This window comes from Sciurus vulgaris, assembly GCF_902686455.1.
Source record: "Sciurus vulgaris genome assembly, chromosome: 14".
NCBI lineage: Eukaryota > Metazoa > Chordata > Mammalia > Rodentia > Sciuridae > Sciurus > Sciurus vulgaris.
Window position 1 is genome coordinate 52,545,797 of NC_136475.1, and position 14,946 is coordinate 52,560,742.

Below are 14,946 nucleotides of genomic sequence, written 5' to 3' on the forward strand. Positions count from 1 at the left end.
AAGTGATTCTTGACAAAGGTGCCAAAAATATACATTAAAGATAGCATCTTCAATAAAATGGCACTGGGAAAACTGAATATTTACATGCAGAAGTCTGAAACTTGACCTTGTCTCTCACCCTGTAAAAAATCAACTCAAAATAGATTAAAAAAAAAAAAAAAAAAAAAAAAAACCTGAGATAGATAAGACCTGAAACTCTGAAAGTACTAAAAGAAAATGTAGGGAAATAGTTCATGACATTGGTTCAGCTGATTATTTTCTGGAGAGGACCCCAAAGCACTGGAAACAAAAGCAAAATTTGACAGATGGGACTATATCAAACTCAAAAGCTTCTGCACAACAAAGACATCAGTCACAGAGCAGAGACAACCTACAGAATGGGAGAAAATATTTGCCAACTATTTACCTGACAGAGGTTAATATCCAGACTATCTAAAGAACTCAAAGAGCTTAAAGAAAAACCTAAGTAATCCAGTTTAAAAATGGGTAAATGATCTGAAGAGACACTTCTCAAAAGAAGAACTAGAAATGGCGAATATGAAAAAATGCTCAATAGCTTTAGCCATCAGGGAAATGCAAATTAAAACTACAATGAGATACCATCTCACTCCAGTTAGAAGAGTTATTGTCGAAAATAAAATAAAAACAACAAATGCTGGCATAGATGTGGAGGAAAAGGAACTCTTATTCATTGTTAGAGGGCATATAAATTAGTAAGACTTTATGGAAAACAGTATAGTGATTGTTTAAAAACTAAAAATAGATCTACCATATGATCCAGCTAGCCTACTTCTGGGTATCTCAAGGAAATGAAATCAACATACCAAAATACCTGACATCCACATTTACTGAGGCACTATTCACAAGAGCTAAGACAGGTAACTGGCCTAGTACCCATCATCCAATGAATGGATAAGGAAAATGTGGTATATGTGCACTGTGGAATACGATCCAGTCATTAGAATGAAATTCTGCCATTTGTAGCAAAATGGAAGGTACTGGAGGACAAAAAGTGAAATAAGCCAGACACAGAATGATAAGTACCACATGTTCTCTCTTATATGTGGAAGCTTTAAAAAAAATGTAACTTGAATAATAACTGTGGTTAATAAAGGTGAGTAAAGGCGTACATATGTGGGGGGAAGATGGATAAAGAGAAGGTGGAATTGTTCAGTGCATGTGGTCACGCGCATGGAACCACACTGAACCCCATTAATATGAACAATAGATGTTAACCAAAAATAAAAAAATAAAAAGATACAAAGCTGTACTTGAAGTTCATATCCCTAGTTTGACTTAAAAAAGCAAAGATTAAGAATTTTAAGGCAATGATAGCAAAGCACTCAACCAAACAGAGGGGTGGTTCTGTATATGGTGCCCTGTATAACTATCCAGATTTTGGGTCCAGAAAGCCACACTGTTTGGGGACCCCAGGGCTGTTTGAAGGTTTAAATAGAACCTGTGTACCAAGTGTGTGGCTGCCCCAGAGCCAGCCTTTGATGCTGGGCCTTGCTGTGGGAAGGTGGCTAGTTGTCAGTCTACTGCTCCAATTTACAATGGCTCTCTGCCTCAAAATTTCCAGCTGAATTCATAGTAAAAGTGGTTCCTGAAAAAAATCCCTGACTATTTAAAAAAAACCCACCCCACAGGACCCAAGATCCTACAGGCGTAGGAACTCAAGGATCTATACAACCAAACTCGACTGCCGAAGATAGAAACCTGTAGTCTCCCACCCAGAGAAGGAACAGCCAGGCTGGCTCTCATATGAGGCCGATGCAAAGATGTTTACAGGGGAATTAGGGGAAGGGACAGTGAGCCAGCCCTCGGCTGGCCTGACACCACGGTAGTGCAGAGTCTGAGCAAACACCGCTGTGCCTCCTGGCTGCATGCCTCACTGTCCCCAGTTCCCACACCATATGCCTCTGTGCCACCTTCTCAGCAGGAGGACAGGGAGACAGAAAGGCCTAGCCCAAAGGAGAATGGTGGGCACACAGGGAGAGCGTCAGAGGCCAACAGGAGTACAGGTGAGTAATGAAGCCACCCGAGAGACCAGAGCAACAGGATGGGCTGGTTAGGTTTCTATAAACAAGGCTGTTCCCAGATTTGAGAGTTGGTCTTTGGATATTTTATACCAGGGCTTCTCAACTGCAGCACTACTAACATTTAGGGCGAGATAATTCTTCACTGTGGTGGCTATCCTGTGCATTGTAGATTTAGAAGCATCTGACCTCTACCCACAAGTGCCAGTCACACCTATAGACAATGCCAAAGGTTCTCCAGGAGATGAAATCACCCCTGGCTGAGAACTGCTAGGCTATACGACCCTCATGGTACTTTGAGAGAGAAAAATGGTAATAAGTAAATAACCAGTAGGGAAGTATAACCTGGGCTCCCACCTCCCCCGTCCCTCCCTGTCCACGCTCTGCCTCGGAGGGCGAGAGCTCTGAGATGAGACCTGACCACGGCACTCGCTTCCTAACCCTGTTCTACGCCCTCCTATCCTGACCCTTGGGGGTCAAGCTTGAATGCAGCAGGTTGACACCAAGGAACAGTCATCCATTCCCCCTCCTGCACGGCTGTCACTTGGATCCACAGCAGGGCTCCGCCCACCCATCACAGAATGCACCCTTCACTCATCTGACAGGTATTTCAGGGCTCCTGCTGTGCCAAACTGCAAATGCTCTGGAGTATCCGAGGACTGAGAGACCCTCACCCTGTGGAAACAGAAAAGGGCCATCGACACAGCGCATCAGTTCTACTGTATGTTGAGGAGAAAAGTAGATCTGAGAAGGGATGAGCGTCCAGCAGGTGGAGGCAGAGGGGGCTGCGACTGCAGGAAGGTCATCAGGGAAGATTCACCAGAGCGCAGGCCTGAAGATGAGGAGGGAGGTTATCGTTCAGATTCTTGAGGACCGTGTTCCAGCAGAGGGAACAGCCTGGGAATGCAGAGAGGGGAAGGTGTGAACCAGCCTGGCCTGACAAGGAGGAGCCAGCAGGAAGGTGGCCGTGGTAAAAATTTGAGCTTTTTGAGGAAACAATGGGGAATCATCACAGCGTTTTGAGGACAGGAATAATGAGATCTGACTCGTGAAAACTCAGAACAATCCCTGTAGCTGCTGTGCAGAGAACAACGGTCAAAGCAGCAACACAAATTATAAAGCAACTGCTGTAATCAGCGTAGGAAATGATGGTGGTCCAGGCAGGGCCTAGGCAGGGGAGGTGGTGACAAGTCTGAGAAGGAAAATCTTCTGCCCTGGGGGCTTCAGCCTCTAACTCCAGCGTAGTGATCAGCCTAATGCAGGATCTCTCTGGACCAGAGTTTATAGTTTTAGACACAGCAACAACAATTCAATAAATACACATTTGTACTTAAAACAAACACTCCCCCCAAATAAAATGTAATAATCACTAGAGCAGGCTTTTTAGAACTGCCTACCCAGTTCCTAGGAACATATCTGGCATTTGGTGATGTTTAATATTTACCAAATGTATAAATAATACATCTTATGCTGTGTGACTAATTACTGTATTCCTTTAGACATACTCATTTATAACCATTAACTCAAAAATATTTTATCACCATAGAAGTAAGTCATTTTGGTTGACTTACCTTAAGGATTATTTTTGGCTTCTCTTGCAACTACTATAAATCATTTTAAACTTCATTATTTTACCCAGCTGAGCCATTAGCTTCTAAAATGATCAGATTCAAAATGCATCATTAGTAAGCTTGGTGAGATATGAGCAAGAGCCCTAAGTTTATACTTAGCTTGATGCTAATGACCCTAAGCTTCTTTCTACTCATCTATAAGATGATAAGAGTTCTCCCCGACATCCAATGTCTCTTCCAGCTTAGAAATTCCAGAATTTGATATTCACTGAAACATGTATTGGCAGTCCATCGTCCTAGACATCTGAAATACTTTGGTACCAGGTGCTTTAGAATTTAGAAAAGTTTGGACTTTGGAATCATATGAGTCCACTGGGATCTGCGACACCACCTTGAATCTAACACTTCTGTAGTGAAACCTATGAATATTCACATGTATAAGACACCAAACAGCCTTATAACAGTTCAGGTTGGATTTTACTGACAAATTTTTATTTGTCAGCAAAATTTTTGTCAGAAAAATTTTTATTCTAAACTATTTCACTTTCAGAATTGCAGATAAAGGATCCTCAGTGCCATAGTTTGGATATGGAATGTCCCCCAAAGGCTCATGTGTTGAAAGCTTGGTTCCCAACGGTGGCACTATTTGGAAGTGGTAGAAATTTTAGGAGGTGGAGCCTAGTTGGAAGAAGTGGGCCACCGGGGGTGTGCCCTGGAAGCATGTATCTTGTCCCTGGCTCCTTCCCCTCTTTGCATCCAGTTTCCATGGAGTGAGCAGCTTTCCTCCTCCATGCCCTCTCTGCCATGATGTTCTGCCATGATGTTTGCCATGATGCCAAAAATAATGGCATCGAGTGATCATGGAATGAAACCTCTGTAACTAAGCCAAAATAAATCTTTCCCTCTTTTTAAATCATCTTTCTCAAGTATTTTGTCAGTGACAGAAAGCTAACACACTGCATGAATTAGGTTGTGATTCATATCATGTATAACTGGCACTAGAAAAAATTTGAACACTCAGCAAAACTCTAGTAATTCACAAAAGATGTTCAAATCACTGTTGTAACTAAAACACTACAATTCCCTTGATTGAGAAATACTTGTCCTGATTATGTGAAGGCCATTTTCTTTGACTAAGCTGTGGAGTGGGGAGGAAGGAACCACAAGAATCAATCCTGGCCTTACTGATTCTCGTTGATGCGAGAACATCAACAAGATATGTGACCCATTTCTAAGTTGATTCACCCTCAATCTAAAGTAGGGTTAATTGTTTTTTCTGGAAGTCAAACGTCTTAATTTGACTTGACTACAAAGATGTAAGAGAATTAATAGTACCTCTTTACAATGAAGCCATATAATTTTTTTCCTAAGCTTAGTATTTATCACAGTTCATTTAAAAATCATTCTTTCAATGTCTACAATGCTTATTAGAAAATGCAAAGGTATGCAAACCTTGTATTAAAAATACTTGGAAATTGCCAGATTAATTTTATAGATCTACAGGTCTACAGGAGGAGCAACAGAAGTCTTTACAGGTAGCACACTGTGTTTATCATAAATACACTTGGATTTCTAAATGTTGATAAGTTCAGCTTCTCAATTTTACTTTTTTTTTTAATTTAACAAACACAGATAATTAGTACCATGTCGTAAGTATTGAGATATGACCATAATTCTGTTGCTAAATTTGTTTAGAAAGTCATTTGGGCAAATTGAGAAATCACTATATCTCCATAGAAATGAAATTAAGAGTCACTGTTACACAAACAGCAAAAATACGCAAAGAAAGCTGGTGCATATGGAGAAGTTCTTATAAAACCATCCATACATATAGATTCATGTCCAAACTAAGAGCATGGACATTCTAACACTGCCTTCCCTGGATCTGCTCCCTTCAAATGTATTTCATGTCCACTTTTAAAACAAAACATAGAACAGAGGGTCAAGGTTTCTTTCAGGGTGTGATGAAGTATCCAAAACATCTTCTGTCCACTCTGTCTTCTTTCTGTTCTGTCCTTTCTTCACCCTCTTTCCTTCCCTCTTCTTTAACCCCACACTCACTAAAAGGAGTGTGCTTAAGGGGTCAAGGCTGTTCACCTGTTCGTTACTTCTGATCTCCTCCTCAGATCCTGCGTGTTTTCAGTCTTACACCCGCGTTGGGACTCCTGCCTCACTGTGGTCTAGAGGGCCTGCCCTTGTCACAGGGTTGCCTAGACAGCTGGTTCAGCTATCACAACAGGAGGCCTATTCAGAGACTCTCTGGGAGTTTCAACTATGCAAAAGCAGCTTCCAAATCCAATGACCTCTTTGCCTTCTTCAGTGTGAGGATGGCACCAAGCCCTGGCTCAAGACCTGCACAGCAGGTTTCCTGTCACAGCCCAGGTCATGAAGGCGGGAGAACTTCCTGAGTTGGGGGTGACATGTGGGTCGGATTTGGGAGCCTCTTGTTCTTTTCACTCTAGATGTGTATGGTTCTTCCAGTGAGAACTGGAATGGACACGAGCATCTACTATGAAGCTCAAGGTCCACAGTAGACTTGTGCAATGGAGCACCCTAAGTAGGTCATCCCAGGCACCATGCTGGGGGGTGTGATTTTAAATGGGTGCTATATGGATAAAATTTATTTCAATAGTTAAAACGTAAATGAATTTTTAAAAAAGTACATTAAATCCATGTTTCATAGATACTCTTACCATAATTACCATAAGAAGTCTTATTTAAAAAGGCATTAACATCAGTTTAAAGTAAGATATTAAGTAGACACGAGTATTGGCTAGGAGCAGTAATTTTAAAAATTAAGAAGACGGCTGGACACTCAGTATCTGTGAGTTCTCAGCAGTCCCCACTCCGAATGTCCTGGGAGCTCCTTCCCCCTCCCCACCCCACTTCTGACTCCCTTCTGCTTGAACAGGAACATAATCTTAAAAGCAAAGTCCATTTTTCCTCCTGAAACATAGGCTATTGTCCCATTAGCCATCCATCTAAACAGGCCTGAAAGACCCTCCCCAATACACCTCCAGCCCAGGTACCACAGACCTCATCTCACAGGATGCAGGCTTAGTTCAGGTTCCATCTGTCCACCATGCACCACCCAGATCTGCTTTGATACTACCAAGGCAGGTGTGTGGGAATCTGCTGAGATGGATACAAGATAAAGGATATCCCTGAGTGTCCTCCTTGGACTTGGGAAACAGGAGTTGGCCATGGGATCGACTAGGTGTGATTGATATAAACCCCTCAGTACATAGTTGCTCATTTAGAACCAGTTCCTAAACTGGCCTTGGAGAGTCTGGGTCAAGGACTCCTTATCAGGTTAAAAAACTATATAGTAGGGTGAGTTAATAATGGCTTCTGTACTGATCTCCATGCTTTAAATTTTACACTTTAATTATAAGGCACATTTTTTGAAAGAAGTAAATGAAGTGACTGCCAAAAGGAAGTCATCATTTCAAGTCAATGTTCTCCCAGCATTTAGCCAGTTTATGGTTAATAATCCCATCTAGCAAGTTAATTCATCAGTTAGCTAAGTATATGTTTTGGTCTTAGTTTATACCTTGAAGGATATGTCAAGAAGGTTCAAGGTTAAATATTTTAACTGCTTTACTTTTTTCTTTTTTATATTGCTGTTACAGGGACTTGCTTGCTCATATCTATTTGAAATATTTTTCTTGTAACTGAATCATGCTCTGGGCCCTTTTCCAATCTCTCTTTGTCCACACACTGAAGTAAACATCAAATTCTACAACTTCCTAGGAACCTTCCGTGCCTTGTATGCAGAGGTATATACAGACCAGGATTCTCAGTTTCTCTAAGAAGGAAACAGTTCCATCTCTATAAAAGTTGACTGTCAAGACACTTTTTTTCATGTAATGGTTATATAAAGAAGTGGGCCTCCGGGTACAAACAGGAAGTGCAATGTCCAGCTCACTTTCCAGTTGCTCAATTTTTAAGAAAGCATGATTGAAAATCCTATTTAAGGAGAATGGCCTGAGGGATGTGCAGTCTCTTCCTTCTTCTCTCAGTCCTCTGAAATCTACCCCAGGCAGTAGAGAGTAGGGCACATGGCAAGACGTGGCCTACAGAACATGTGTGGCAGCTCTACCATCAGCCCACGTAGATGGACTCCGTGATAAAGGACCATGAGGAATAACTCTACTGAGGCCGTCTGGGACTGTGGACCTCCATGTCAAGGGTCCTTACTAAGAAGACTCTCAGGAAATTTCTCTCTGATCTCAGACTGGAAATGACCCCGTCGCTAGGACAATGCTAAGGTTTTCATCTTGTGGACCCTAGGACTCCTGGTACTGAGCACTCCTCACTCAGCACTGGCTACAGCTTGGGTCAGGTCTGGAGACCATCTGTGCTTAGAATATTGATGTATTTCTGTGACTGCATTTTAGCTTTCTGATTTGTATTTTCTACTTTACTATCTCTGAGCTTCAAATTCTTTAATCTATGAAAAGGTAATAGGCGTACCCTGAAAGTGTAAAAACATGTATGAACTGCTTTGTATTCTACACACATACACACTATATGCTGGAATTACAGCCAACCCTTACTGAGTGCTGACTAAACACCATGATTTATCCTCAGCACCATGCAAGTGTATTTAATTCTCATGGAACTCTGAGTTCACTGCTAATATTACACCCATTTATGAGGAAACACAGGCCCAAAGATGTTAAGAAATTTGACCAAGGTCTCAAATCTAGAGTTAAAACTTGGACTTTAACCCACGCCCCCTGACTCTGAGCTCATGTTCTCAACCTTTACTATGATGCTATTAGTTTAAAGCTATTTTTTAAGAATAATTTCTTTGTCCCATTTTTCCTCTCATTTGTTTCTGTTTTCAGAGGCTGAGCACAGTCACCTCTAGGGTAACCAACTTGCCCAGAACTTCTTCGTTTTATCACTGAAAACTACTTCCTGGAAAATGACTCAGCAAATTTACCATAATGTTGTTTATCTTTGCTGCAGGGTCATTGCTGGTATACACAGATATCTTTGTGCCACTTAGGAAAAAGGATGTCCACTAATTTTTAATGTATTGCAGATCTTATTCGATATATTTACATAAACTTCCTTAAATCCTTTATAGAATAAGGTGAGGTACAGAGAAATATGGGACTTCACATTATATTTAACACCTCTTATACAGAAATACAGAACTCTGCATTGTGTTTAACACTGAGTCACAGATAACCATTAATACGTATATTACCTTTATATCCTTGTTCTGTCTCCCTGAGATCAATTTTGGTTATTGGTTTGAAATCAGTATCCCATAATCGTATACACCCATCTCGCCCACCAGTGGCAAAGCCTTCTTCACAAGCATACATGCTAAATATTCCAGCCTGTTGATTAATAGATAATGCTGCAGTCATTACAGCTATCACAGTTGCATCTTGATTTGAAAACACAACAAAGTAAAACAAAACAAAATAAAATAGCTTGTTTTCTACTGAAATCCTTACAACAGGCCTAGTAGCCATGTGTAATATTCTTCATCTCAGCTAAAAAAAAAAACCACTAGAAAACAATCTTCAGAGCAGTGGTGCGTGCCTGTAATCCCGGCTACTCAGGAGACTGAGGTCAGAGGATCACAGTTTGAAGCCAGCCTGGGCAACCTAATGGGGCCCTGTCACAAAATAAGAAGGGTTAGGGAAGTAGTTCACTGCTTGCCCAGCATGTGTGAAGCCCTGGGTTCAATCTCCAGGACTGCAATGATTATAATTATAACCACTGCCCAAAGTAGTTCTAGTGCTCCTTAACCATTTCTAAACTGACCATAGATTTTAATTTTTCAAAAGCAACCTTTTAGGAACACAATGGATCTCTCTACATTTTAGGAGCCTGTGACACTGATATGGAGGTGACACCCCAGCACCTCAACAGAGTGAGGAAGCTCTAGTTTACCAATTAGCATGAAAGCAAGAGCTGTCTTTGGCCTTCCTAGTCCAACTGTGGGCCACAGAACAGCAGCAGCATCTCAGACCCACTGAGATGGAATTAAGTTATTATGAAATATTTTTTTCTCTTAGATGAACAAAAATATGTTGGGAAATCTTCATGGATTTAGAAGTGTTCAACAGAGTTACCTGATTCTAAAGCAAAGGAGGGGAAATGCAGGGATTTGTGATCTGAACTGATTAAGTCATTCCCAAATTTCCATATGGTAATACTCACACTGTGTGCCCCTTGAATGGTACGGACTAAGTTGAGCCCTTTCCAGACATAGATGTCACCGTTTAAAGCACCAGAGTAGGTGACGTCTTCTTTGGCACATGCAAGGCAAAGGATGGTCTGAAGGTCCCCCGTTTTGCCAAATATTCCTCTTTTTGCAGTCAGGGCATTTCCACATAGTGTCCAAAACTAGAAAGTAAGAGATAAAATAAGTGGATCTAAAAATAGAGAGCTCTGATGCATTGCATTACTGGTATTTTATGTTTTAGTGCATATTACATAATTTACAATATCTGCATTAGGCACAAATTGTTTCATAGTGACAGCAAAGAAAACATTTCAGCCTACTTCTAGGACAATGAGAAAACCTTGTAATGATATTTTTAAGACTCTCAAAGTTCCAAAATTTCAAAACTTTGCATAATATTTAATGGCAATATGATAGAAAATGCCAATGTTCTCAAACTTGGAATAAAGTAGATCAATCTCTTAAAATCAGTATATTGTAGTTATGTGGCCATATGAATGTTCACAGTAGCTAAATTCACAATAGCTAAGTTATGGAATCAACCTAGGTACCACTCAACAGATGAATGGATAAAGAAAATGTGGTACACATACACAAGGACTATTACTCAGTCATAAAGAAGAATGGAATTATGGCATTTGCCAGTAAATGAATGGCACTAGAGACTATCATGCTAAGAGAAATAAGCCAGTCCCAAAAAACCAAAAGGCCAAATGTTCTGATATGTAGATGCTAACTCAAAGTAAGTGGGGAGTGAGGGAAAAGAACAGAATTTCACAGGATTAGACAAAGCGGAATGAAGGGAAAGGAGGGGGAATGGAAATAGGAAAGATAGAAAGAATTGGACATAACTTTCCTATGTTCTTAAATGAACACACAATGATTGTAATGCCACATCACGTACAACCACAAGAATGGGAAGTGATATTCTATGTATATATGATATGTCAAAATACATTCTATTATTATGTATAACTAAAAAGAATTTAAATTTTTTAAAAGGTAGATGAATCATGTTTTTAACTTTTTGTCAAATGATAAAACTAGTTGTTGTGGTTTAGGTAGGTGTCTGCCAAAAGCTTATATGTGAGACAATGTAAAAACGTTCAGAGGTGAAATGATTAAATTATGAGGGCCATAACCAAATTAGTGGATTAATCCACTGTTTTGGATTAACTGGGTAGTACTGCAGGCAGGTTGGGTCTAGAGGTAGGTCAGTCACTGGGGGTGTACCTTTTCTGTTTATATTTTGTTCTGGGTGAGTAGAGGTCTCTCTGCTTCTGGGTTGCCATGTCCTGGGCTGCTTTCCCCTCCCATGGCTTTCCACCATGATGTCCTGCCTCACCTCAGGCCCAGAGCAATGAAGTCAACCGATCATGGACTAAACCTCTGAAACTGTGAACCTACAAACTTTTCCTCCTCTTAAGGTATTGTCAGGTCTTTTGGTCACAGCAGAAAAAAGCTGACTATGACACTAGTATACTTTTATTGAAGAGAGGTTTAGAAATACAAATAAATATAAAAAGGAAAATTATTTATAACTTCCTGTTAGCTTACTGATATATTGCCTGGGCATTTTTAATGTGTGTGTATATATATATTTAGAAATAATTGCTTTCTAACCAAAAGCTTTATAACTTGACACGGCAGAAATATTCCATAGAAATAGGTTTCTAAATATGAGTGATATTTCCATATAGTCAAACAATTGAATAGGTTTTTCCATTTTAGTTGCACAGTTCAAGGGAGGACCATTAGCATAAAGTCTGAGCTACTTTATGGATGGCAGTTGGAACACTCATCATTATATAGAAATCCCACATTTTCTTTGGTATAGTTTCTAATGTATGAACTGGTATAATTTCACTGCCATTTATATAGTGCCTCACAGTTTATAAAGTTTCTCTACATGCTATTTGATCTCCCAAATAACAAAAATGTTTCATAATAACTTAGTATGCTTGTGAATTGGCCAAAGACTGATTCTATTAACATCCCCATTTGGAAGTGAGAGAAAGGAGGCCTAAGTGACGTGGCAAAAGCACAGGTTAAATGGGGGACTACATGAGAAACCAATGAAATCTTGATCTTTACTTTGAGATCTTTAAGTCTAATGAAGATACATATTTTTTAAATGAATGAGAATTTTAAGACAGCACATTCAGGCTATACACAAGTGACAAGGAAATTCAAAGCTAGAGGAACCCGAGTTATAATGAATGGAATAACAAAGATAGGATTTAGCTCAGTGGTGAGGAAGAAATTCCATCGGGCTCAGGAGAACAGGATGAGACAACTCCAGGTGGCAGCAATGTGTGAGGAAGGGAAAAAAAATTCAATGACAACCCTAATACTTTGTGCCTGCAGGAGAGGAAAAAGGTGGTCCTCTCAGGGTAGCTGGGTTCAGGGGGAGGCAGTTCTGGGACACCTGCACCAGCAGTAGCAGGGTGGGGACCGTGGCAGCCCTGGGGGCAGCAGGAAGAGAAGCGTGCAGCTCTGTGAAGTGACACAGGATGCTCCTCTAGGTGGTGTTTTTGTAAAAGGGTGATGGTATAAGCTAAGGAAAACATTTAAGTTTATATATATAATTGTATGTATATTATATCTATGTATATAATTATTTATAGGCAGACACAATACCTTTATTTTATTTTTATGTGGTGCTGAGGATCGAACCCAGGGTTGCACACATGCTGGGCAAGTGCTCCACCACTGGGCCACAACCTCAGCCCAACATTTAAGTTTTAACTCTGAACTTGTACAAACTATTGGACACAAATAATCACTGGTTGTACAAATATGACAAAGAACTTGCTGTTATGGAGATGCTCAAGGCAGGTGATCCTTTCTCATGTCTCCTCATGAAAGAGGATTAAACAGAGTATTCTGTCCTTGGACTTAAGATGTGCATTGCCAGTCTCAGTTAATTATTATTTGGTGAACAACCACACACACACACACACACACACACACACACACACACACACACACAAAAGGCCAATATCCTCAGATGTGATCGTTTTCTGAATAAAACAATCACCCAGTCAGTTTGTATAATGACATGAAACATTCTAAATAAATCAAATGATTCTCTTAAAAGGCATATATAGATATGATGCCAGAATAAGATTTTCTGCAAAGAATGGAAAATACCTGAGATATCATCTCTTCTTAAGACCATTTTCTGTTTGGAAAACAGTCCCATGTCAGGGTAGTGCTGGCATCATTAAATCCACATCAAATTGAGAGACACTGTTTATCTTCTCCAATCTCCATTCACAAATTGCAATGCAAATTTTGTTAGAACTGGCAGGTGCCTCGGAGTTCATCTGGCCCTAGGTAGTCCCCCAGGCTTCCTGGGTCTCTAACTAGAGATTGGAGAAGGCTCAGCAGTATTCACAAACCTGTAGGCTCATTTGCTGTAAAACCAATGAAGCAGATGATGCTCAACTGTTACTGTTTTGCAAGCATTTGTTTCAGATAATTGTTATTTGCCTGTTTGCCAAACACAGAACTTACAAAACCAGAAAGGATTTTACCCTAGCTACAAAAACATCACATAAAAATATTTTCTTGAAACACAAAGATTTTGTACTCAACTTGTGACTGGAATCATTCATTCCATGTTAACACAGGTTGGGGGGAGAGAAAAAGTGGGGGAATTCTGCAACCTAATACAGAATATAGGTAGTGAAGGTAATTAAAGATGCTCCTTTTTGCTTAGGAAAAAAAATGCTCACATCTGCTACAATAATTAAACAGGATAAGCAGCTCTTAGTATTTCAAATAAAGTTCCAGAGTTTTATCTGTCTCTGCTTTTAGAACTAAGAGAGTTAACCAAGGATGGAAAGAAATAGAGAGGAATCTGGAGAATTCCTTCAATTAAACAGCTCATCTAGTTAGAACCCAATAAATGTTATGATTTGGAGAAAAGTTAAGCCAAGATAGACCATTAAAGAGAAAATTGCTCAGTGAGAAGAACTCTACACAGGGAGCCAGAGAATGTGTTTAAATCTCTCTACCACCATTTCTGTGATCCTAGGAAATGCGGAAAAATTAACATTGTTGTGCCCCTACTGTACCAAACACTTTTTAATGCAACTCAGGAATTCAGAAGGTAGCAAACCCCATACTGGGGGGTGGGGAGAGAAGAAAGTCTCATGGAGATTAAATAGTTTGTCCAGGATCAAGAAAGAGGAGACAGACTCAGGATTCAAAGTCAAGTACCCCGCTGGGTCTCAGCTTCCTGTGGAGTGTGCAGGTTGGATGGTGGCTCCCAGGTTTCCAGGAAACCACCAGAGCCTAAAATCAGATCATGACCTCTTGTTTCTTTACTTATGGCTGAAAAACAACTCAGTGCTTCTTCCTATCTTAGGTTGATCAGAAACTCATGCTGCAGATTCACATCTTTGATTAATAAAAGGTTGCTAAGGGAACTATTCTTTAATGACTATTTTGTGCCAAAAATCTTTCAAAATAATGGTTCTTTTGGAAAGCAAATTACATAAAGAAGTTCTTCAATCATGCAACCATTGGTAATCTTGGCAACACATCACCAGCCAAGGTCCTTCCCAGCTCCCCGGTCCCATGACTCCATTGGTGACCAAAGACTCACTAACTCCTGACTTACAGGGAAATCCTCCCCTGGGGTTCTGTGGCCTCCAATTCTGTACTACCAAACTCTGCTGCCTACCACGGCTCCACTTAAGTGACAGCAACTCCAGAAATAACATGCCTCACACCACATGGGATCTCCTTTATACCCGGAGAGGGGTTTGGTTTTGCCTTTCTTACAGGATGTTCTGTTCCAACATTTTAACCTCTAAACTTCAGGTAATTGAAAACAGGGTCTGTGTTTGCTCCTTCACATAGTTCAAACTCAGCAAGTATTTATTAAATGTCATGAGATTTTTGGTCTTTCGGGTATACTGTACCAAATGTAGGGGAAGGAGCTTCCAATTGCCAAACATAGGGGAAGGAGCTTCCAATTGCCAAAAGCAAAAAATGCACGCCAGCAGACATCTTCTTGCGTTGAGGAAGCGGTCTCTGCACAAGGACTATAAAATGTTTATGAAGCCTTAAGGTCTTGGTTGAACACCTTATACCTTTGAGTAGTAGAACC

The 14,946-nt window shown here is 40.3% G+C and overlaps 1 protein-coding gene across 8 annotated transcripts in view; it reads right to left on the minus strand.

Moving 5' to 3' along the window:
• The window catches only part of EML6 (EMAP like 6), a 252,532-nt gene that overhangs the window by 131,483 nt on the left and 106,103 nt on the right, over positions 1-14,946 (minus strand). For all 8 annotated transcript variants that reach the window (XR_013759096.1, XR_013759097.1, XR_013759098.1 and 5 more), the window contains exons 5-6: positions 9,800-9,985; positions 8,832-8,967 (exon numbers count right to left, since the gene is read on the minus strand). Coding sequence is in view for 4 of the 8 variants with exons in the window: in XM_079110188.1 (XP_078966314.1) it covers positions 8,832-8,967; positions 9,800-9,985 (322 nt within the window). In the remaining 4 variants the exon portion in view is untranslated. The remainder of the gene's footprint in view (positions 1-8,831; positions 8,968-9,799; positions 9,986-14,946) is intronic.